We start from the raw sequence: 26,367 nt of genomic DNA on the forward strand, positions 1-26,367 counted from the left end.
TACATCCAAGGTCTCAATGACAAAAGACACCCCCCCAAAAAAAATGGGATGTCAGGGTTGCATGTGAGAACTGCAGGCTTCTGTGCAAACTGCACATTTTATAACAACGGTCAAACCCAGATAATGCAAGAAAAGGGGACATGTAAGATTAATGTAGGGTGAAAAAAGAATATAATGTTTATCCTAAATAAATAAATAAATAAATAAATAAATAAATAAATAAATGCAAACACTGACAACATTAATTACCCTAGCCTTAAAAACATACCAAAGATACAATACGACTATCTCGATCAACAAATACTTTTGTAGGATTTAGGACTACCAGTGTAAGATCTGTTGGGTATAAGCTACCTTGCATGGCTATAGGCAGTAGAGGGCCGGGTTGCGACTAACAGATAGGGGGAAAGACACTTCCCACTAAACCCCAAGCTCTGTCTCCCCTTTGTCTTTTGCATGAGGCAACCAGGAAACTAGTTTCCACCATGTAACCTTAGAAGTATGTAAATATGAAACAACTGTAAGTAAAAAACCTTTTTTCCCCCTTTAGCAATGCAAGCTTGGTGTGTTTTATCTCTTCTTTTAAGCAATGCTAGTGATGTGTGAATGAGACAGAACAGGTGGTGGTGGCACTGTGCAGCTCCAGGTAATTCCAGCTTCCAAGCACTTTTAACTCTGCAATAAACCACTTTTATTTTTCCAAACCCCAAAACATCATCACTGTGATCCCTGGTGTGAATTCATACCAAGATAATATGCGAATGCAGATAGCATGATGAAAGTATAAGGTTAAAACAGCCTGAGCTTCCCCTGCCACAGAAATGGTCTATGGTGTGTAAAATGAACTATTATGGTATGCCACTCATAAATGATTAAAAATATTCTAGTATTTAAAAACAAAAAATATTTTTTTTTACATAAATAGATATGATTTCTAAGGGGGGAAAGCAAGGATGGTTAAAAATGGTCAGTTCACACCGTCAAGTCACATAAATAGGAATTAAACATTCCTGTCATTTCATACATTTTATAAACTTTAAAAATGCATAGTCCTCAGGAATACTGATGGGGGGGTGGGGCAAGAACATACAAATTCACTTGCTATTTATAACCTCATGGGCCGAGTAACCCTCTCCTTGTTGGGCAGAGTGGGAGCCTTTTTTTGTGGAACCTGCTTCAGGCGCACTATATGGCCCCTGGTAAATCCAGCAATGGAAAATTTCTGTGGGGTCCCCATTCCCTTGATGCCCTAAGCACATGCTTATTTTGCTTAATGGTTAATCCAGCCCTGAGTGTTGGGGACCAAGGAGCCAACTCCTGACATGTTCTAGAAATACTTTGTACCTAGAAATACCTATCGCTAGCTAAATGTGATGACTGGTGGGCCATTTATATCAATGAAACATTCTGCAGGCCTACTGGGCGGGAGAGAATGTGGCGTCCTGCTCACGGACTTATGACACTTACAATATTTATGTCACTTCCTAAGGCCCCTCTGTTGGTTTTTAACTAACTGCAGAAATACAGCCTCAGTGGTTTTAGAAAGGTTGACAAAGTCTCGTCTTTTTCAAATTGACTCCAAATGATTCTGAAGTCTGTCAGCAATGTAAAAAGGATCTATAACTCTAGATCTGACAATTTAATATTACAGAATGAATAATTCACTGTCTTTTAAAATATTTTCTTGCATAATTAATTTTAAATGTTCATTTTTAATATGCACATGATTTTACTTCAGATTCTCATACTTCTTCTATTTAATCCTCTCAGTTTAGGTAAGCCACATATTTTAAGCACTCAACTCACACCTTTTTTTTCAAAATGGAGTTTTGAAATACAGAAAGATCAATAGTTTTTATTCAGATATACACTTTATCTGCCAAACTGGAACTTTGATGAAACACAGGAATGAATAAAGTTTTTTTGTTCTCCAGCTAATATTGAATTTTGCTACAAGTCTGAGCAATAGGGTAGACTGAGCTACACTTTTAAATAGACGAATTGTGTCCTCCCTAAAAGAGGGCACGTGTTGCGGTGAGACCTGGAGACCGATCTCCTGTGTTGTGGGTGGGTATGATTGGTCAGCCACATTACCCGATTGGTAGGTCTCTCGATGTTGGGTTCAATCTGGCGCAGTCCAAATGGATCAAGGGACCTATTAATGCCTATGCACTTGACCTAGAGCTTCCTCTTTTGGCGTGTGCATTCAGAACACCCGCCCACCTCTCCCTATTTTTAGGGCTTGTGCACTTGACCTTGCTATGCCATCCTGTGTCGTCTGTTGTTGGGATAGAGGCACGGCAGGAATTTCCCCCACTTAGCTGATTGGCTGTTGCCATTTGGGTTTCGCCTGCTGCGTAGCAAATCGTCACAACTTGTAAGGTTGCAGATAGGCTGTGGTTCAGGTGACAGGGATGGGGGAACGCTCTCGCCATCCCTATGTGAAGGGTATTCCGTTAAAGGAATCCAGGGACTCAAATGGTTTGGTCAACCCCTGTGAGGGGGTTGTGCCAGTGCCTGAGTCCAGGGGGACATCTGGGTGGTGGACATTGTTCCTGACTTTTTGCCCATCCAGGTGTTCACCCTTGGCTGACCTGTGCTGGAACCCTGGGTCAGCGCTACCTGCAAGGGTGCAGGGAGCTAGTCGAACCAGAGCCTATGCAACCACTCACTTTCTGTAATCAATAAAGTTGTGGCCTTAATTCTGCCATAAACCAAACTAAAATTTGAGTCAAGTGTGAACTTATTTAGGGGGGAGGTCTCTGGGTTTGAACACGTAACTGATTTCAAATGCATTGCACTCCAGCATTTGAAGAGAAACCATTTTTCTTTTTGTTTTTTTAAAAAGCGCAAAACCTTCTGCCAAAATGGATGTCAATGTCAAATGTTGTGCTAGTTCCTCTTTCTCTGAATGTCTTCTTGATTTGTGCCTTGTCAATATGCTAGGAGATGAGAATTTGACAGGCCCGACTAATAACCAATGATAAGTTGCAAAGGTGGAAGCTGGCAAAAGGACTAAATAAATCTTCACTCAGCTGTTGTTTTTGGAGACAAATGTTATACTACTGGGAGGAGCATGCTTATTCTCACTTGCTTTAAATAACAGTTATGGGAGTAACTGTTTTTGCCAAATTGATATTCCACTGTTTGTTTTTTAAAAATAGCTTAAATATGAATATACTGCAGTATAGCAATTTCATTCCATGCCTGTGGTGTTTCTATAAAACTCTTAGCCAGCTGCTTATCTTAAAATTTAATTATTAGCCCCATCTGCAAAGCTTCAAATCATCTTCCTGTCACGGGGTATCAAAACTGCAGATACGCTGCAGCTTTCATTTATAGAAATGTAATTTTTATGTATATTTCCTAAAATGTTCTAGGTTTATTTTGTATTTTTTGTCATTTGCATTCATGCGGGAATCTCAGACCAATACAAAAATTCAAAAGTGCTTTATTAAGATAAAAGGAACCTCACCTTAACTAACTTCAAATCCATTTTAAAGTTTATTTACAGCCTTGCCTTTTTATGTTATTAATTAAAATATACCGCCCACTCATAAAATACTAAGGTGATGCACAACAACATATATGCATACAATTAAACACACAGTACCATAGAATGTGTGACTCATCGGGGGGGGGGGGGGGTATTTAAACAACTGAGTAAGCTTTTGGTTCATAAGAAATTACACAGAAAGGGATAACAGATTATTGTAAACGAAAGTGAAGAGGGGTCAAGATGCTACAAGGAAGAAACAAGAAGTTTACTTCACAGACATGGCTGCATGGTACCATAGCAAAAGGTGAGGAGGACTCATCTACCCACGTTAACATGTAAACACACTACACTCCACAACCATACACTATGAGTGAAGGCCCAGTGTGGTGATGGGGCGTTTGCCGGCCGAGGGGAAATAAGTGGATTGAGAGATAAACTGGAATTTATTTGGGGAAATTGGGAGGTGTTGCCTATAACAATTTCTCATTTTCCAAATCTACCTCGGGCCCCAAAGCTTGGTTTCTGCCAGGCCCTAGGGATAAGGAGAGAGAAATTAGGGAGGTGGGAATGGCTGAATAAACCAGATTTCCTCAATAGCAAGTGAACAGGCTAAATACCATTGAGATTAGCTTTTTGAGTTAATATTTGTAAAGCAGGTGTTAAATTACCCAGCCCATTCAAGTCAATGGGCTCATCATATTACATAAGTCAAGCAGAGCAGTTCTCATGTTAGCATTCTGACAGTTGGTGAGGGAGCAGTCTTAATCAGAAATAAGCATTTCTGAACACAGAGAGCCATATATATCTATGTATCTAAAGACTTGCATGTGCTTTGTTTCTCAGAATAATTCCGTAAGATGGAAATACTGCAGAGCTATTATAGCAGCACTGTGCCAGACTACCAACTAATGTCATGGGAAACTGTTTAAATGTGAAGGCAGGGGGAATCTCGCTTTATAGCCAGCAAAGGATGTTCATGTGTGATGATTCAAGTGGAGGCAGAGAAAAATATGGGGGGGGGGGGAGAGAGAGAGAGATTGCAAAGAGGAAATAAGACTCTCATGCTAGTTCAAGCTCCAAAAAGCCAGAAAATTGGAAGCTATGGCTGATGACTTAACAGAAGTGCCCCATGATCAGAAATGATGCTGTACTTACTTACAAATAGTCCTTCATGTACCCAAAGGTAAAGGTTTGTACAAAAATTTAATAGGTTTTTTTAAAAAAATAATAAAAGAACCAGATGAGGGAGGAAAGGGGTCCCTGGCACCAGCAAAGATGGCTCATGTTGCCCAGGTCCTGTATTGGCAGCATGCCCCAGTCACCCTTGCGCCATTTGCATCACATGTAGCAAGTGAATGCCAAAAGAGAGCATCTGTTATCTTAGCACTGTGACCTAATTAACACCTGTAGTGGAGCAGCAAAGCACAATGCCTGTTCACCCCCAAATGAACATCAAGCAATGGGAAAGTCTTGCTTTATTGCACTGAACCGCCTCAGTGGAATGCACCCCGGCCACTAAGTCAATGATAAGGGAGCTGAAACTGCCTATAGAAGTTATGATGTCTCCTGTGTTTTCAAACCATATTCTTCTTTTCTCTTTTTAGAACAATGTTCCTGTTATTTCCATAATCACCAACATCTTTCTTTCAAGAAATGAGAGAAAGCAGAAGAGAAAACCACCTTATTCCAACAGGCTTTGGGGAACTGGCTGCTTTTAATGAAATGGCTGGTGCCGTGTTGATTTTATTGTAATTATTTCTATGTTTTTAACAGATCTTTATATATATCATATAGTTTTAATTCTATTGATGTTTAATAGTTTGTTTTTTCATGATTCCTCTATGTTTTCAGCAGTTCCTATTTTACCTGCCTTGAGTACCCTGTCAGGGGAAAAGGCAGGGTATAAATAAATATATTATAAGAATAATAATTCTTTCTAAGCTTTTTTGAGACTCAAATAAAGTGAAACGCGGGGTGTAATTTTAACTAAACAAATTGAATAAATAGATGTCTGGCTGCCCTAGTGAAGACTGGCAAGGTGTCCCTGCATCACCACTTCTCTTTTCATTTGCCATCTGCAGAAACAAGGCAGGGATTACAAATGCTCTCCATCTTGGAGATTTCCAGCTGCTCTCAGTGTAGCGGGTGGTGGGATCAGTCCTAAAGCTCCCTTCCATTCTCCCATTCTTCTCCACAAAAGCTTGACATCCCTTTTTGTTAACTCCTTCCTTCCAACCTGCACAAACAAAAGTTCTTCCCACTGAGGTCACAAGGCTTTTCTCAGTTCAAAAACTTTACTGGTGAGCAGACAAAACAGCAGATGCTGGAATAAACTTGGGTCCTTAAGATATAAAACAGAGTCCATAGGGTGATGTCAATGGTGACTGGGGGACACTTTTATCTCAACCTGCCCAGTTGCATCTCTTGATCTGCTGGTATAGCTTGCTAAGAGCAAAGGTGTGCATTGAAAATATATCACTATTAGAATGTCCATGGAGCCACTTGCAGGAAGAGTTTGCCAACATTAAGCTTGTTTGCGCTGTAAGTCTTTTGTGGCATTGTATTGTAAAGTTTGCAGTACCCTCAAATATTCTAGAGTTTTGAACATTAGAATAGCTGGTGCTGTAATTCACTTATTAACAAAACCATTAAATGATGAATCCTACCTAAGCCTTTAATTTTGAGATAATGCTTTCATTGAATCTGGCCTTTTAAGGCATAGGCATGCCTTTTCCTAATGAATTTTAATATAACTGTCAGTAGAATTTCAAATCACAATGACAGGCTATAGGAAGGCCTGGAAAAGTTTCGTAACTTAAGAATTTATTCACATCTAAATAATTCAAATCCTGAACCACAGTTGTGACTATTTAAATGTGAAATTCCTATAATTATCATCATAGATCTTTGGGTATAAAAACTGCTTGCCACACTCTGACTGATGCAGAATTTTTCAGTTTGTGTGTGTCAGAGAGAGAGAGAGAGAGAGAGAGAGAGAACTTGCCAAGCTGCTATCCTAGAGCTTTTAATGTGCATGTATGTTTTCAGTGGTTGCTTGAAGAATACTAAAAGCACCATTAAATCTGACTTACTGAAAGGCATCACATTCTACCACATTCATTTAGGAATAATGACATTATAATGCTATTGAGAGAAGTCAGAAAAAATAATTGATCCTGCTATTTTTTTCTGTCAAAGTATTTTTTACCTCATTACTTGCCTTAAAAGTTATAGTATTCCAAACCAGTGTCTTGCAATATGTAAGAGAATCTACTGTTAATCATGAAATATCGTTATCTTCATGTAGGACACACACATCAACACTTGAAACATTTCAAACTGTGGTCACTGTGTTGCGGTAAGCACATTTTACTAAATTCCATTTAAACACTACGGTATTTAGGAAACTAAATGAAACAGAGTTTAACTCACCTATAGGACACATTTCTAAACACCAAGCATGTGCTACCTTGTTATTATGAAAGAACGGTAACCACAGTCTTTGATATGAAACCAACAGCATATTAACTCACATGGCAATATTGACAATTCTAAATACAAAGGATTACATAACTCAATTTGAGAGGATATTGTACTTGACTAGACACTGTACTGTGAAAAACACATTTGTCACAAAGACACCCTGAGGTCTCAAGGGCCCTCCTCAGGAGAGCTAGGTTTGTATCCCCTCCTTCTGACATGTCAAAGGTGGTCATGCATAGTCTGGGTTAATAAAAAGGTTAAACTGTTGAGTTTCTCTTTGAATCAAGTTTAGCGGATGACTTTTACTTCAGGTTCAAACTCTATGCATAATTTAAATCCTCCCTTCATCAGATTGGCTAACAATTGTGGCATTTATGTACGGGTAACTCACATGTTATGTGAGGCTTCAGTTCTTGGGGGACCACACATAAACACAAAAATGCAAAAAGCTAAGAACCCCTGTTACTGCCCCTACCCCCACAAGGTAGAAGGCTGGTTGCCTAGCTTTGGGAAGGAGGTACATGGGCTCTGGGCAGGGTCCCAGAACCCTCCTGCCTCTTTCCCAAAGTTGGATGAGCCCGCGAGCCCAGCTCATCGCAGCAGTGTAGGTGGGGTAATAAATTAATGAACAGTGGGTTTCCTCCATTCTCCATTTATTCCCACCTGTGCAAAGCTGTGATTGCATAAGTAAAATAAGTGTTAGATGTGAGTTACCTGTCTTCATTTTGCCTTTCTATGTCTTACACTGATTGAATCATTTTTGTCCCATGAGGTACATTCTTTTCTGCCAATGTATTTTAGCCCAGAAATTCTACAAATGATTTTAAGTTTATCTTGATTTGAGACAGCTGTAGGAGTGCTAATTCATTTGGGATAAATAATTTCTGTGCTCTATTTCTCTTACCTTCATCATTAATAGTGATGGACTTGCTTTTGGAAGGAGCTATAATTATACTGTCTGAGACAATAGGTGTACCAGATGTTGCAGGTGTTACACCAGTTAACAGCACTTCTACTCTTTCATCCAGTCTACTGCGGGCTCTGCAGCATACAACAGCTAGGAAAAATATTTTGTATAATTAGTTCTCTGAAATAAAAGGAGCTCATATTGAGAGCACATTACACCTGACTACATTATGCAGAAGACACATGTCCCAAAGATCATGAGAGGTTTCAGTTACAATCATAAGATGTTTGGTGAGTGAGCATGAGAGATGGGGTCTTTTTAATGGCAGCTGCACAACTTTACAGCACCCTTCCAACTGAGATATGTTCCCCACTTTAACAACTACCTGTCAGAAGTTAGAGATTTCTGTTTCAATAGGCTTATAACATTTGATTATCTGATTCTAGCTGCTGCTATATCAGTTTTAGATGAAAAAAAGTCTTTGTTTTTTTTAACTGCTATTATATTTTGTTTTTAAATGAGTTTTCAGCTATGACAGTATTTTGTTACTTTATGATCAAGTTGGTGAGTCAAATCATGATAGTGGGGCTGGGAAAAAATCGCATCTGGCAACCAATGCGCCCCTTTGTTTCAGATAGTGCATGGGTAGATGAGTCTAAAAAACATGGGGCAAAATTTTCATGGCCTGCTAACTGCTATAGTGGCTCATTTACCAGTAATGTATTTAGCATTAACTCTAGAAGTGTATGGGGATGTGGGTGGCGCTGTGGGTTAAACCACAGAGCCTAGGACTTGCCGATCAGAAGGTCGGTGGTTCAAATCCCTGTGATGGGGTGAGCTCCCGTTGCTTGGTCCCTGCTCCTGCCAACCTAGCAGTTCGAAATCACATCAAAGTGCAAGTAGATAAATAGGTACCACTCCGGTGGGAAGATAAACGGCGTTTTCGTGCACTGCTCTGGTTTGCCAGAAGCGGCTTAGTCATGCTGGCCACATGACCCAGAAGCTGTACGCCGGCTCCCTCGGCCAATAAAGCGAGATGAGCATGCAACCCCAGAGTCGGTCATGACTGAACCTAATGGTCAGGGGTCCCTTTACCCTTTACCTTACCTAGAAGTGTATACAGTGGTATGATGGGTTACGAACTTTATTCGTTCCAGAGGTCCTTTCTTAACCCAAAACCGTTGTTAACCTGAGGTGTGCTTTTGCTAATGGGGCTTCCCGCTGCCGTTAGCACGCAATTTCTGTTCTCATCCTGGGGCAAAGTTCGCAATCCAAGGTACTATTTCTGGGTTAGCAGAGTTTGTAACCCAAAGCGTTTGTAACCCGAAGCGTTTGTAACCCAAGGTACCACTATACTCAATTCTGACCAAACTAAACCTCTTAGACCAAAATATACCCCACTATGAATGCATATGTAGAAGAGGATGCAAATAATAATTATTTGTTGTTGTTGTTATCACTACCATAGGTACTACTACTATAAAGTCTTGTCCATTTTGAAATAACCTAAGTACAGCAATTTTAAAGAAAACACCAGGCTCTACCTGGTATATCTTCAGCTGCACACAATAAGAAAGCTTTGACCACTTTAAAACCATTAACTGTCTCATTGTAATTATTGATTTCCTTTCCCACCCCACTTCTGAAACCTGGGCACAAAACTGACTGCACATGAAGTCAATAGTGAGTGAACCATAAATACTGCATGTGTTTTGTGAAGCTTTCAGCTTAAAATATTAAAATATGGTGGCTTGTGATTATAAAATGCAGCATGTCTTATAAGCAATTCATGATTGCTAAACAACAGCTTAAGGGCACATCCCACATTCTTAGTTCAGCTCTTTAGCATTGAGCTAGCAATCCCTGAGTAGAGCTGGCACTGCAAATGTGGTCATGCTGAGTGCAGTCACAATCCAAAGGACAGTTCATTTGTTTAAATTGGCTTAAAAAGTGTACTGTTGAATTAAGACCTTCATGAAAAACACAAATCCCATCACTGCTTCTTTATTGTAGTGCAAAGCAAGGGTCCTCAATCTTTTTGGACCTGGGGGTACATTTCAAAATTTAAGGAATTTTTGCGGGTATCACAAAAATAGATATTTCACAAAAGATGAACTGGTGATGCTCAGACAAGCCCCCCACCCCCAGCCACCCATAGGCAAAACACCTACAATCACAAAAACAGACAAAAATAAGCAGGCAGCCATTGCCACCCTGCAAACAGGCAGCCTTCTTCAGGCAAAAAAAAAAGCAATTTAAAAATAATTTAAGATAGAGAAGGGCAGGAGGCCTTGGTGGTTGACTGTTATGTTGGGGACCCCAGGTGCAAAGTGTGAAGAGCAGACATTGGACTACTGACTATCTGGACCAAAACACATGCTTATTCTGGGGTAACATGGTATGTACATTCATTGTCTATCTTTACTTTCTCAAAACATCCATGTGAATGGATTTTCTTCCATGCACTATACAACTAACTTAAAGAATACCAATATACACATTTGTCATTATAGTACTTTATGAGGGTGCCATGCTGTGCAAAGAAAGAACGAAAGAAAAGATTTGGTGGTAATATTCAGCATTCCATCCTTAATTAATTAATCTGCAAATTAATGAGATGAAATCTGTAATTAAGATTATACTGGCATTTTTCTTCAAGTTAAAGGTCTTTAACAAATTAGAACAATGGCAGTACGAATAATATCTATCCCATTAAGTTCAATAATTTCATTCCTCAGTAAGTCTCTCAATTACCTTCAAACACCAAGACAGACTATTGTTTTCATTCCTTTACAAAAGCTTTTGTATATAATTGACTCACACATTTTGAAGTGCCCTTATCAGCCCACGTGGTGTGCTTTTATAAAGGCTATTAGCTTCATCATTAAGCTGATTTCCAATGTTCTTAATAGGTACCCAAGGAACAAATTAATTCTGTAATTGTGCTTTAGCTAAGAAATTAATGTATATACTTTTGGCATACTATCCCCAATTTGAAATAAACTGATATGGTTAACGTTTTGTTACACAGAAACTTATTTTCCCAGAACTGCTTTTAAGAATATATTTGTTGTTGCAATATTCCACATAGCGCTCTATGGTAATACATATACCTGAATTCAGTGCATTTTGCTTATGTATAACTATGCACTATTGGTTGCACCTACTTAAATGGTAGACCCATTGAAATTAATGTACCCAAGTTAGTTATGCTCAGCAACATCAAAAGGGTTTACTCTGACTAGGCTTAACGCAGAATACCACCCTTTCTAGAAGTTCTGGGGAAGGCTAGAGTACCTTTTTATGCAGAACATCCTAGATTGAATCCCTGATGCCCAACAGAGGGCTGGAAAAGATTCCGATCTAGAATCCTGAAGAGCCGCATAATTTAGACAATATTAAACTAGCTGGAGAAACAGTGTGATTGTATAATGCAACTTCCTATATTCCCAACATCTGCTGTCACCTAAGTAGCAAACTGGTTTTCACTGGTCTCACATAAGAACAGCCCTGCTGGATCAGACCCGAGGCCCACCTGGTCCAGCATTCTGCTCCCACAAGCAGGACATGATTATAATAGCATTCTCCACTCATGTTCCCTACTAAACAATATTCAGAGAGGAACTGCTATCTGTTAGCCTTACTGAATGATAACCCTGTAGTACACAGCTAGCTGGAGCCACAAAAGATTTAGTCTCTCATTCTGAACAAGAGGAACCCATTGCTACATAGAGAGATCAGCACTGCTGAATTACAGCCCATGCATTGCTTTATGTGGGTCTGCCTTTGGAAATGGTTCAGAAACTGCAGCTAGTTCAGAATGTTGGAATCAGACTGCTGACAGGGAATAAGCAATCTGACTGTATAACATTAGTCTTGGCAGGACTCACTGGCTGCTTAGACATTTCCAATCCAAATTTAAAGTGCTGGTTTTAACCTATAAAGCTCCATATGGCTTGGAAGCCTAATATCTGACCCAACACCTGTCCCGACATAAGCCTACCGAGACTCATTAGTCCTTAGGAGAATGGCAACAAGGGACTGCTCTCCCCAATGAGGTCCACCTGGTGCTGACTTATCTTTTTGCCAACCTTCCTCTTTTTTCAAGCATTTGATAGGGCAAGCTGAGTGGGCTGTTAACTGGAGCTACTGTTGGCTTCCCTGCTGGTTCTGTTTGGATCTGCTATGTAATTTTTTCCTGCTGCTTTTTGAAGTATTTGTTGCTTTGGTGTTCTATAATTATTTATTACTGAGGGATGTTTATGTTTTAACTTTTTTGTGTATTTATTCTACGCTTCCTAGAGACTGCTGTGCATTAAGCAACTAACAACTGAAATAATCATATGATTAAAAGTAAAAGTATAAGATGTATATAGAAAAATACTTTGAAATACTTATAAACCATATCCATATAGATTGATTGAAGTGGGGTAAGTAACCCCCCAGGAGAGGGACTTTTTGGTAGTGGCACCCTGTTATGAAACAGTCTTCCCAAAGAGGCCTCTCCAGTGCTATCTTAGTGGTCCTTTTTGGTGACAGAACCATTTTGCTCATCCAAGACTTTGAAATATGTCTTGGCCCTCTCCATTTTAAAATCTGTGTTTCATATTGTATTTTAATTGCTTCATTTGTCTTCTGAGCTTAGCAGACAATTTATGTTACAGCCATGCTAGAAACATTCAGGTAATAAACAGAAATAAAAAGTCCTCCTAACACGTTTCAATTGGGATGCAAGTTACAAATAAGCCTTTTGACTTATTTGAGTGTAGGCTACAGCAACATTCAAAAGAATTTAGAGGTCAGAAAGAGACATTTAGGAAGAGCCAGTTTGTTTATTTATTTAGTCACCTAAATGTTAGGGACCATGGCTCCAACTATTTCCAGACTGAATTATAGCTGGGTGGGGGGACTATTTCCATTTATATAAGAAAAGTTTGCAGTTCTTGGCTCATATGTACCTGGTGCAGATTTATAGGGTGGTGATTCAGGAATTCCATGAATTGGATAGATCCAACGAATTCCCCGGATGACTTCATCCTTCATTATTACAGTTTTGCTGAGAAACAGAAGTAATATATACATATGAATATGATTACTCTAAAACATTGATACAAGTGATATTAACAATACAATTAACCAAGATTTCCAGCAATGCTTTGTGACCATTTTGAAATTTGTTCAGTGGGACCAGCTTCCAGAAGGTGCTAACTTTTTTGGAACACTGAAGTAAAAGGCTTTTGGTTGTTTTTAAATCCACTTCTTAGGACGATCATAAATAGACTTCTTATTAACACTTGTCATTAAATCAAAACAAAGATAATTAAATGAATCATGTCAGAAGTTAATCTGCGCAGTAAAATTTGTTTTCAGTTGGAGTTGGACACAAATATATTCTAAGATAGTGGCTATTGTGTTTTGCTACCATCCTATCCTCAACTATTTACTCTTCTTTTCTATAGAGAACTATAGTCAAAGGAGGTAACAGACTGGAAGCATAACACATCAAAATAATTACTACAATCAAATAATTTAAAATACAGATTACAAAATTCATTGCTCAAAGTATATCAATTAAACAGTTTGGTACAACCACCACTATCAATCAAGGGCAACAGGCTGAGTACATATGTGGCTCTGAGTATCCTGTCCATACCCCCTGGGTGAACAAGTGGAGAGGTATCCATATCAGCCTGACCAGACAGAGCCATAGCTACATCACAGACCATTACTATTGTAACTGCAGCTTCCAAGTCAGAATTGTATGCAGTGGCCTTAATCTTTAAGGTGTTTAGCAAATCAGTGGCAGCAGACTACTGAAGGTTCCATTAACTTCCTTGGTAGGAGTCTCTCACCATTCAGAAGATCTATGCTGGATGACCCTGCACAGATTCAGTCATACTGAAGAAAGAAAGCTTTCATTACTGCCACAGAGTAGATACTAACATGAGGTCTAACATGCATTCAGTTGTATTCAACTCTAATCCCCCATCATTTGTGCTGTAGCTGTCATCACAATAGTTCAATTGTCCTCAAAAGCTCAGAAAACAGTGGAGTCTATATGCCGCTTTCTAGAAAACACCTAGAAGCAATCTTGTCAAGTTCCAGAGCCACCACTTCAGTTTCAGCTATCCAGAGGGCATCATTGTTACGATTTGTATTTTGAATAATGGGGGGAAAGTTCTTAAAAAACAAAAACTTTGAGAAGATTTGCTGGGATAGCCAGCTAAGATTTGTTCTGCAAGATGGCTGTTTTCAGAGGACTGAGTTTCTAAGGCTGGCAGAGAGAATACTTGGAACATAATCCAGGTGCATTGCTCTCTACCACTTTTCTCCAGGGGCAGGGTACTATCATATCAGCTAGCATCTTCACACCTCTAAATTCAATAATATCAATCTAATAAGCCCTAGATAGCTCAGTTGGCAAGAGTGTGGTGCTGATAACTCAAAGGTTGCAGGTTTGATCCCCCATATGGGACAGCTGCATATTCCTGCATTGCAGGGGGTTGGACTAGATGATCCTCAGCATCCCTTCTAACTCTACAGTTCTATGATTCGATGTACAGTAATACTTAAAAGGTTTGCAAAGTGTGAAAAATCATTCTAGACTTAGTAAATTCTAACCATTTCTAACCATTGCAACATTTATAGCAATATATAAATACTACAATAAACAATCTTCTAAAGTGATAGAGCTCACAATTATTTTTTACTTCAAATAATAGCAGATATCAATTTTATCTCCTCTGTGACTAAAATGTTTACCTTGTTAGTGCTTTGCTTAATTCGAAGGTGTCATCGTAAGACCATTTATCAGCATCCAACTTTTCAACTTTAATAACCAGCACAACTTCATACAGTTTCATTGAGTGAGGTGCAAAGAATACTGGAATATCCAACTTGTTTTTTGGAGCCAAAACAATTCCTAAAAATACAATAAGTAATTTAAACACATATTGTGAAAAGAGTGGTTTGTCAACTACTCACCATCATGCCAGAAATTTCATAGAATCATAGAATCATAGAGTTGGAAGAGACCACAAGGGCCATTGAGTTCAACCCCCTGTCAAGCAGGAAACACCATCAGAGCACTCCTGACATATGGTTGTCAAGCCTCTGCTTAAAGACCTCCAAAGAAGGAGACTCCACCACACTCCTTGGCAGCAAATTCCACTGTCGAACAGCTCTTACTGTCAGGAAGTTCTTCCTAATGTTTAGGTGGAATCTTCTTTCTTGTAGTTTGGAACCATTGCTCCATGTCCGCTTCTCTGGGGCAGCAGAAAACAACCTTTCTCCCTCCTCTATGTGACATCCTTTTATATATTTGAACATGGCTATCATATCACCCCTTAACCTCCTCTTCTCCAGGCTAAACATGCCCAGCTCCCTTAGCCGTTCCTCATAAGGCATCCCCTATATATTCAGTGTCAGTTTCATGGAAATAACACTTTGGTATAGTATTTCTCAAACTGTGGACCATAATGTGGGCTGACCTCCCCTTCTTGGCTGACATTTTGCAACTGCTGAGTTCAGTAAAATTTTCAACATTTTCAAGAAGACTCTGTGGACAGAAAGTTTGAGAATCCGTGCTTCTGGTATATAAAGAAGCACATTTAAATTGGTTAAAAAGTGACACAGTTTTCCGCTGGAAAATTCCATGTGTGTGTGTTTGTCTCAAAAGAAACGGCAAATTGTCTTTTAATTGGAGTTTTGTGGTATGGTGGTTTTTACAATTTACACAGCAGTGCTTGGCTTCTAAAAATCAAAACAGTGGTGCTATGTAGAGTTGTGCCAGTCTTATCTAAATATTTTATCTCTGTTATAAATTATATTTGTTACCTTATAAATATTCAAAATAGATGGAAACAGAAATTCAAGTGTTTGATTAGAAGAGCAAAAGTGTCTTGTGTTTCAGGTACAGTGTGTCAAAGGAAAGTTTTCCTTACATAGTTTATTGGTGGTTCCTCCATGGGAAGCCAGCAGGGTTTTCACTCCAAAACTAAAGAGATGCAGATTCCATCTCCTACTTGTCTTGCAGGTACTGATTTCCCCAATGTACTCTAAAAGGTAAAGTACATTTAGTGCCTACGGAAGTTGTCTGCCTACCACTTAGCATGTACAGTGGTACCTTGGGTTAAGTACTTAATTCGTTCCGGAGGTCCGTACTTAACCTGAAACTGTTCTTAACCTGAAGCACCACTTTAGCTAATGGGGCCTCCTGCTGCTGCTGCTGCGCAGTCGGAGCATGATTTCTGTTCTCATCCTGAAGCAAAGTTCTTAACCTGAAGCACTATTTCTGGGTTAACAGAGTCTGTAACCTGAAGCGTATGTAACCCAAGGTACCACTGTAATTTATCAAAACCTGGAACGATCTAGGTTTGGGTGCAGGAGTAGTCATTGGAGAAATCATGTCTGATATTCCATCAAAATACAAGAACACACTTTGGAAAAAGCAGCTACCAGAAGCACAACTTCATGACGTTTCAACAACAGCTTGTTTTATCTGATATTGACACCAACAGTTTAAAAACCTGTCAATGGGCTGAACCCTAAGAACAGTAAGCAGAGGGAAGCTTGGCAGATGTTATTATGTCCTCCTCCCACAGTATCCTCTTGCTTAGCCCCAGAAAAACCTGTGTGGTTGGTTGATAGAGCCCTCCTGAACAGTGTGGGTAGGGGGAATCTCCTAAAATAGGGCAGGGCACCTTTCACATTCCAAGTAAATACGGGTAACTCACAACGCATGCTTGAGAGTGTTTGGGTGAGGAAGAGGCAGTTAGAGAGGGTGATCTAAAGAAGCTAGAGAGACATGCAGAGAGGTTTGGAGAGACTGGAGTGTGGAAGAGGTGGTTGGGAGAGCTTCAGACTGCAGAATGGGCCTCAAACACAAGGTGGTGTTGGCGGCATCAGCTGTTGAGAAACCAAGGAAGTGCAATTCTGCTTATACGCGCAAGAGCCAGGAACCCGCATAAGTTGCGAGTTAGCTGTGCTAAAAGTCTACTTTGTTTAAAACATTTCTTTTTAATGTTATAATAATCTGGCCACTGGCTCTGATTCCTACAGAACCATTACGAAATTCAGGGACAACTGAATCCATCTGAGTTTTTACCTTGACCTGGATTGTACCAGGTCATGAAAAAAAATAAATCCCCCACTCAGCTAGCTGCCAGCATGCAAAGGACATCACAGGTGCATGCCAGGGGCTCAGTGGGCCAAATCGAAAGTACAGCTGCCATTCAGAATAGCCTAGCCACAATGATCCACATACTGGCAACCTCAACCACAGTAATGCACTCTATGTGGTGCTATCTTTATGCTTTGTTATTGTAGTCATCTTCAAAAGACATGGAAATAAATGAATATTCACATAAGCAATCCACTTGCATGAACAACTTAACATACAAAGATTTTTGTGTTATCACGGCTCCTCAATTTAACAATTTTGCCTTGTCTCAGTTTGACATGGGAAGCCCACCCTGTCTTGGTTCAGTGCAGGGGTTTGGTTTTTTTTAGGAGATGAACACAAATCCTTAAAAACTGCAATTAGTTCTTTGGAGTTTAACATATGCCCCTCAGTCTTCTCTTGGTAGTTTTAGAAAAGTAATTACAGCCACCAACAAACTGCCAGCTAACACATGAGTTCCTGTCATTGCATGCATTGAAAATAATTTAGTAGCAGGAAGTCCCCCTGGGGGCAACAAGACTTGATGCTGTCACTATGCTCTCAGAGGGAAATGTACATAAAAAAGCCTGGCTGACCTCATGATATGCCATCAAGTACAATCATTCCCAACAGCCATTTCTACAATCAAGCAATATGCATAGCTGCATGTATAGGCAGGTGGGGAAAGTGCCTATTTTGGGATGCAAATGGAGCTCAATGGAAAGGGCATCTCTGGAATTTGATGCGAATGGAGAGAGGCAGCCTTTATAAGTGAATCTACATGACCTGATAGAAACCAGCAATCTGCAGATTTCACAGCAGACAACAGTTCTCACATTGGTCAGGATGGGGAGGATCAGGTGAGCTCACATTACGCCCGCATGCCCCCACCAAGTGGACTACTCATTTTTGTGAGCAATATAAGGCAAGATCTTATAGTGCTTAATATCATTAGGCAACTAATACAAGGAGTATTTTTTTAATTACTCTTTGAAAACAAAAACACAAGAAACGGTACCAAAACAAGTGGGACTATGAAAAGAGTGACTGTGGAAACCCACCCAGATGGGTGGAATACAAATATTATATTATTATTATTATTATTATTATTATTATTATTATTATTATCATCCTCCCCTGTCCCAAGCCCATCTCACATTTTTTTTAAACAGATGGTGTTAAATGTGAAATTAAAGCAGTAAAAATGTCTTTGCTGCTGATCATTTCCACCACAATATCAAACACTCTTGTTCTTTTTCAAACAAACAAAAGACCTGTAAGCAGTTGGATGTGAAAATCTCTAGAAGCAGATCACCACCTGGTTTGCATGAATGGCTTGCAGGGGGCCACCAAGATGCTGTTTGTCTACTGCTATAGAGAAAACCTGAAGCAAAAAGCCTCTCTACCAGAAATTTTTAGATAGTGTTTGTAACTGGGGAGTTGCATCCATACCACTTGAAAAGACAGCCAAGAAGAAACAGTGCAGTATGTATCCTACCTCCCCCTTGGAAAACTTGCCCAGCTTGTGCTGTGCTGGGAGCATAAAGAGGCAGGAGCAGTTCAAGCATTAAAAGGATGCCACTGACTCAGTCATGTTCTGACCCGCAATGACCTCAAAGGCAAGTCCGCAAGAGGGACTGTGAAAAGACTTTTAAAGAAAACACAATGAACATTTCATCTATTTGTTAATACGACTGTCATAACTCAGGAAAGAATATTTACCAGAGACAGAATATTTACAAGCTCTGGTTGCCGTTTCATGAGGCTTATCTTTCATAAAGATCTTGGCACTTCCAACAGAAGCTCTATACACTTTCACTGATTGAAAGCTTGAATTTAAAAGCTGTTCTTCTGGTATTAAAGAAAAGCAAGTTAACCAGTTGCTGTTTAGATCAGAACAAATGGATTGAGCGCTGATATCAGTAATGAAATATGCAGTGACAATGCAATTTACTTTGTTTTGAAATGAAGCCTGCTTAAAGATTGGCCATTAATAACTGCTGCTAAAAAACCCCGAAAGAAAACAAACAACCAGTCACATATTCTGGCAATTAATATTAATTTATCATAAAAAGTGCACTTACAACTAACACTATCATATACAAGATTAATGCCATGATTCTCTGCACGTTTAGCAAAGTTCTGCTGGAATCAAGTGGGCTTACATCCAGGAAAATATGTCTAAGAATGAGGTGTTTAAAGAACACATTGCCAAACAGTATAGGAATAAACATAAAGAATGCTACAACTTTAATACGTCAACTGTGGGACAATTTGTTAGCTACACATATTTTGAAAGTATGTAGCATAAAGGTTTCTGCTAGAGAAAGATACAAACACCCTCTAAAGTTTCAGTGGTACCTCAGGTTACAGACGCTTGAGGTTACAGACTTCACTAACCCAGAAATAGTACCTTGGGTTAAGAACTTTGCTTCAGGATGAGAACAGACCTCCAGAATGAATTAAGTTCTTAACCCAAGGTACCACTGTATTATGTTTGCATCTTTGCACCCAATTATTCTAAATATTTAGAGTTCCATTTATATCATTAAGGTATTGCAAGTCAATATATAAGTAAAAGGATTAACTGTTATATCAATTCCAGTAGACCAATATTTTGTCTATGTTCATATTTCAGAGTAAAATGTTCATAAAATTGCAGGATGTAAATAATTTGTTTAAATTCAAATATTTGAATTTTATAAGAAATGTCTTATCTTGATAACTGGCAAGAGAGGAAGTTCCAAGAGTGATTAGATCAGGAAAAAATATTGCTGGCTTCTTGAGAGGAGAAAAATATATAATTATTTGTATTTGCTTTTAAATGTTGTGTCTCTTTGTACTGAATTTTATTGGTCTGTGACATTAATAAACTATTTGCTTTCTTGCTAATAAGAGTGACAGGTCCCAACTAGAGGTTATGATAAACATGTTTCTACTTATGAAGATGGCAGCCGTGTGTCTAATTCCCTCCTCCTACGCTGTAACACCTAGTACGGGTTACTCACATCCTGCCTTTACAATCTTCTCAATTTCCTGAATACATCAATAGTTGCAGTCAGGCTTGCTTGATAAGTCCCTATGAACTCAATGGAGGTAACTTCTATTTAAAATGTAAACAGGATGATGCAGGTAATGTTAAAACATTGACATTTTACTATAGTACACAGGTACGTATGAAGGAATGGACATCAGAAAAAGCAGTGACACATTGTGTGAAACAATAAATCTAATTCTTAACTGGCTTATAGACTGAAGAGTGAATCCTAATAGTAGTAGTAGTAGTAGTAGTAGTAGTAGTAGTAGTAGTACCCAACCCATCTAATGGCATTTAATTGTAAACCTAAAGTTTGCTCCTCATTTTTTCTAATTTGTTTTCTATAGGATATTTAAAAACTGACAACTTCTGTACCATAATCCAGAAGCAGAACGGTACAACGACTGTGTTTTTATTAGCATCTGTGCATTTGAAACATGGCAGGGTCCCTGTTAAAGGCAAAGGGACCCCTGACCATTAGGTCCAGTCATGACCGACTCTGGGGTTGCGGCACTCATTTTGCTTTATTGCCCGAGGGAGCCGGCATACAGCTTCCGGGTCATGTGGCCAGCATGACTAAGGTGCTTCTGGCGAACCAGAGCAGCACACGGAAACGCTGTTTACCTTCCTGCCATCACGGTACCTATTTATCTACTTTCACTTTGACGTGCTTTCGAACTGCTAGGTTGGCAGGAGCAGGGACCGAGCAATGGGAGCTCACCTAGTCACGGGGATTCGAACCGCCGACATTCCGATAGGCAAGTCCTAGGCTTTGTGGTTTAACCCACAGCGCCACCCACGCCCCCTGTTACTACCATATAAAATAACATTTCTAATAATCCGCTTCCTTTCAAAGTTCTAAAAATGACATTGCTTTAAAAAAACAACAACACTAAACCAGTAGCAAATCAAAGTATCAATCTATTTTAATTTTTAATTTTTTAAAATTTACATTCTGTCCTTTGTAGACACCAGGGCATGTTTATTCCAAAATCAATTGGAATAAAACTCCATCTGTTTCGTTATCAAAGTATATTAAAAGCATGTAATATTTTATTATATTTTCAACCTTAAGTCACATATTGTACTCATTTTGTAGCAGTATAAGGTAAAGGTAAAGGACTCCTGTATGGTTAAGTCCAGTCAAAGGTGACTATGGGGTTGCGGCGCTCATCTCACTTTCAAGCTGAGGGAGACAGTGTTTGTCCACAGACGGCTTTCCGGGTCATGTGGCTAGCATGACTAAAGCACTTCTGGTGCAATGGAACACCGTGATGGAAACCAGAGCACACAGAAATGCCGTTTACCTTCCTGCCACAGCAATCCCTATTTATTTACTTGCACTGGTGCGCTTTCAAACTGCTAGGTTGGCAGAAGCTGGGACAGAGCAATGGGAGCTCACCCCATCACAGGGATTTGAACCGCCAACCTTCCGATCAGCAAGCCCAAGAGACTCAGGGTAGAAATAATATGTTCTAAACTGAATAGCTAAATACAAACTGAAATATAGGAGTAATAAGAATATTCCTTTTATATTAACTCAGACAGGTTTAACAGCACAAGTTTTATCTAATCCAAATACCACTATTCAGAACAGTAAATTGGGAAATCTAAATTCCCTTTAATCATGGCAAGGGATAGGTTTGTATATGTGATCTGAATGATTTATAATCTCTTCTATAATAATGTTTAGAAAAGTTTGTTAATCCTAGTGAATATGTGATGGAGTATCAAAAAGAAGAGAATGACAGTGTTGAAATAGGGTATATATATTCATTTTAATTAAATTAATCTTTCGCTACAGTGAACAATTTAAATAACTCCATTTGTCGAGAACTAGAGTTATGATATTATTAGATTATAAGAGTTATGGAGAAGGTAAACAATATATTCAAAGCAGTGAGACCCAAAATAATCTGGAGTTATGGGACAGCTGGAAGATATATTCAACAAGTACTACACCTATGCCAGCAATGTTTGTACTATCAGGATGGGATTTCCTGGACAAGATGGCAGTAGAATATATTTTTTTTCTCTGGACCTTCCTACTCCAGAGAAAGGGAAGGCACAAAGATCATGGGAACCTTTGGCACCAACCTTTGGCAATAAACAACCTAATTCTCTGTTTGGTGGCTTTTGATAGGATAAGGTAAACCAGCAGCAGACTGCCTACCAGTACATTCTTCTCCAGCAAAACTCAAATGACTACCTCATCTATCAAACCCATAACCATAACTGAACCACATCAATGAATACTCATCTAAGACTTAATTGGGATGCTGGGAGGAATATTTCCTTCTCAACATTTTCTGTGTGGGCCATACTTCCTCTAACTCAGGCATAGGGAAACTCGGCCCTCCAGATGTTTTGGGACTACAACTCCCATCATCCCTGACCACTGGCCCTGTTAGCTAGGGATGATGGGAGTTGTAGTCCCAAAACATCTGGAGGGCCGAGTTTGCCTATGCCTGCTCTAACTTGAGTACAGCTCCCAACCCATGTTAAACAAATACGAATCCCACCGCTACAATATATAATAGAGCAAAACAGTTGTGCTTTTATTGTTTCGTTAAATGGGAATTAAGCTACATAAATGAATATATATTTTCAATCGTTATGCAGATCACTTTGCAAAAACATACATAAACCATACAATTGTGTACCTTGCTTTTGCTTGAGGGAAAGCCAGAAAATGCTGTCCTTATTGGACTGGTGGGATACAGATGCATGGGGATTATGCATGACATGCTCCTGATCTAATAAAAAGAAGGGAAAGAAAAAGAAAATTCTGTTATGCTTCAATGTCACATTCAAGGAAAGGAATTCACTGGAGGTTGAAATGTGATCAAAGGCTGTTCTAATGTAAGAACTGATGAATGCTCTTCAAAGTATACTTTGAAATAGGAGATGACAGTTTTTTAAGGTCTCTCTGCATTTTAATCGTTCTCCTATGCATGCCAAAAATGACTATAGCTGCTCATGGAATCCTATTAAAATTATTTGGAATAATATACGCCCTAAAACCAAAGTTTTGGAAAAGGGATGTGCAAAAATGTTTGTTCTTTAAAAATATATAGCAAAGAAGGACTCTCCTTCCTCGGAGGTTTTAAAGCAGAAAGTTGAGATTCGTGCATTGCACAGAGTTGGATGAGATGACGCTCAGAGTCTCTTCCAACTCTCCAATTCTATGAAATTATATTCCAAACTGAAATTTTAACTAAATTCATAAAGGCCTATTTGCAGCACCTCAACATGTTACTTCTTGCTGTATTCTGCATAGAAGTTTCTGGAGACAAGTGATTTAATCCATCCCAGATAGATCAAATTTAATTATGACTGTACTACATGGCGATACGACCAACAAAATAAAAATAAAGCTCAGTCTCACACAATACATAGCTATGGAAAAATATGATACCAGAAAGAAACAATTGGTGTTGCAGCAGTGAGAAAATCATCAGTATTAATTTGATCTGATAATCAGCAAACATAAAGTTATACAAACTCTGATGAATTACCACTGGGCAATCCAAACTCCAATCTGCCAGCCTGGAGGCAGTTAGGATGCAGTGCAACCAGGGAGCCCTCCAGCCAAAATGCAAAACCAACTCACTGCTGGCTAAATGCCATTTGCCCAGTTGCAGGCAGCCCACCAAGAGGAAGCCGCCCAGAGTGGCTGGGTAGTGTATAAATAAAATTATTATTATTAAGTCAGACTCACCATTGATTAACAGTGTAATGGCCCCCCAAAAAGGCCAAATCTTGAGAGCAGGATTGAGAGAAACACAATCCCCAGTACCTGCCATGCTACTATGGATTACAGATTATGGGGAAGAGAGACATTTCACCCTACTATAGACACTGCAGCTGTTAGATAAGTGAGTTGGAACTTCTTCTCTTTAAAATTCAAGGTAGAGAAGAACTGAGATGCCATAATGCTTGCCTTCGAACTGAGAGCAGTCACTCACTGCTGAAATTTATATTCCAAGCCAAGGAATAATGAATTTATATTATAAGCCAAGCAACATCACCTATTTTCATACAGAATATATAGAATCATAGAAACATAGAATTGGAAGGGACGCTGATGATCATCTAGTCAAAGCATGGGCAAACATAGCCCTCCAGATGTTTTGGGACTACAACTCCCATCATCCTTGACCACTGGTCCTGTTAGCTAGGGGTGATGGGCGTTGTAGTCCCAAAACATCTGGAGGGCAGAGTTTGCCTATGCCTGATCTAGTCCAGCCCCCTACAATGCAGGAGGAATATGCAGCTGTCCCATATGGGGATCAAACCTGCAACCTTGGTGTTATTAGCACCATGCTAATAAATATGTGGTTTTCATTAGAATGGCCATGGCGTGGAGGGAAATATATGGTAACAGGCCAAGCTGACTAGCTTTTGAGGGAGCGAATGGCAAATAACAGGAGAACTATGTCTACCTTATATTTAACAGCCTGTATGGTAGCCATAGGTGACCAGGAATTCCATGAAGGTAAGTGAATAGGATGGTGGAGAAGGGATTGCTCATTGTGTTCTTTTTCCAGCAGCCTGCTCAGGGATGGCCCACATATAAGGCCAGGTGAGGCAACTGCCTCAGACAGCAGGATCCACAGGGGTAGCAGATTCCAATGTAGATCTTCGCTCACCCCTTATTCCCTGGCAAGGACGGAGGCACCCTTTGCTGGTTCACCTCAGGTGCCAAAATGTATTGGGCAGTCCTGAGCCTGCTTGGTATCTGTGCTAACCACAAGGAGGGAGGTACATTTCCTCCATGGTTACCATGGAAATGCACTGGGCTAGAATGGAAGGATGGCTCCGTCCCTCTCCCCACTCCCGAGCCCCACCAGTCTGCTTGATCAACAGCAACTTAATAATGAGCTGGAAACCTGCACTTTCAGGTTTCTCATTCCCAGTGGCCAGAATGGTAACACAGCCTACTAGCCTCTTAATAGATTAGTTAAAAATTCAGGATAGCAACTTTGGAGGCTTATTTACAAGGCTGAATTATGCAAAGAACCAACTCGCCCTTCCCTCCTAACATCCCATAGTTACAAAGATTTATAACTTGTACACAAATTTGCTTTGCATGATTTAACGCGACAATTTAACTGTCATACCATCCATTAATTCATCTCAACCTCTTTTTCCGAAAACTTACAATACTGGTCTTTACTACAACTCTTATCTCAAACTTGGGAATGTGAAGGTGATCACAGCAGCAACAGATAGGTACCTAATTAGTTGAGTTGACATTTACAGTGATTGCCAAAAAGACTATAATGGAAAACCAATTTCAGCAACATTGTACCGGGTATGGTGAATGACACATGTGAAAAAAATTACAGTGAGAGTGGAAAAATAGGCTGTCAAGAATCAAATGATGTTACATCTGCACTGTCAAACTGTCTAGCAGATTGTTATACAGAGCAACACTGGTAAGAGTTGAATATATGCTTTCTTCAACTCTACTGGAAATGAGACTCTAAATGACCAAACTCACATTACAATATTAGTCCACGTGCACCTGGCTGACACTGTACAAAGACAAAGAAGCAGTCTTGCTCTCTTAAATTACAAAAGCAGTGGATTGCTCTTAAACAAACAGTGTGTTTCGGAATGTGTTGTCCCAGATAATCGATTAATGAGATTATAAGAAATTACTTCTTCTGGGTATTTGTTCATGTATTTGACAGTTTGCTAGTGCCTGGAAATATTTATTCTCTGCCAAACTTAGTTTTTTGTAATATAATTTAGATAAATTGTATTTGTACAATTATTGAATATTTTGGGTGGGGTTCACCTAAGAAGCCTTATCAGGAAAAGTCCTGTAGAAGGACTCCCACTACTACAACAAGACTTTCCCCCTCTGTTTGCTGCCAAAACTGGCTCAAAGGAGTGGTCAGGAAAAAACCCCAGAACAGTACGCAGGGGAAGGAGAGGGATTGTTCTGTCTGACAAACTGAAAAGATTCTACAGATAACACTGAATTCCAACCTATATCTTGCCTACCTGCAGAATCCTATGTACGTTTTACTCTGAACTAATTACGGTTGTGTTCACTCATAGGTAAGTGTACAAAAAATTGCTGCCTAAAACAAGGACCATGCTATTTTATAACAGTGTGCTGGCATATATTGAGTAAATAAATATAATGCAATGGTTAAAAACAGAGCTATAGTTATGCTCAAAATAAATGTTTTAGTTAACATTTTCAACAAATGTGATGTTTATTTGCTCTTAATTATGTATATTGAATTAAATGGTCTTTGAAGGTT

The 26,367-nt window shown here is 39.3% G+C and overlaps 1 protein-coding gene across 1 annotated transcript in view; it reads right to left on the reverse strand.

The window, feature by feature from the left end:
- Positions 1 to 26,367, reverse strand: part of CFAP47 (cilia and flagella associated protein 47) — a 185,418-nt gene that overhangs the window by 17,465 nt on the left and 141,586 nt on the right. Inside the window, exons 57-60 of the mRNA XM_083734113.1 lie at positions 22,750 to 22,842; positions 14,652 to 14,811; positions 12,848 to 12,945; positions 7,887 to 8,039 (exon numbers count right to left, since the gene is read on the reverse strand). Of these exons, the coding sequence (XP_083590239.1) occupies positions 7,887 to 8,039; positions 12,848 to 12,945; positions 14,652 to 14,811; positions 22,750 to 22,842 (504 nt within the window). The remainder of the gene's footprint in view (positions 1 to 7,886; positions 8,040 to 12,847; positions 12,946 to 14,651; positions 14,812 to 22,749; positions 22,843 to 26,367) is intronic.

Source organism: Podarcis gaigeae (genome assembly GCF_964106915.1).
Source record: "Podarcis gaigeae genome assembly, chromosome: 4".
Classification (NCBI taxonomy): Eukaryota; Metazoa; Chordata; class Lepidosauria; order Squamata; family Lacertidae; genus Podarcis; species Podarcis gaigeae.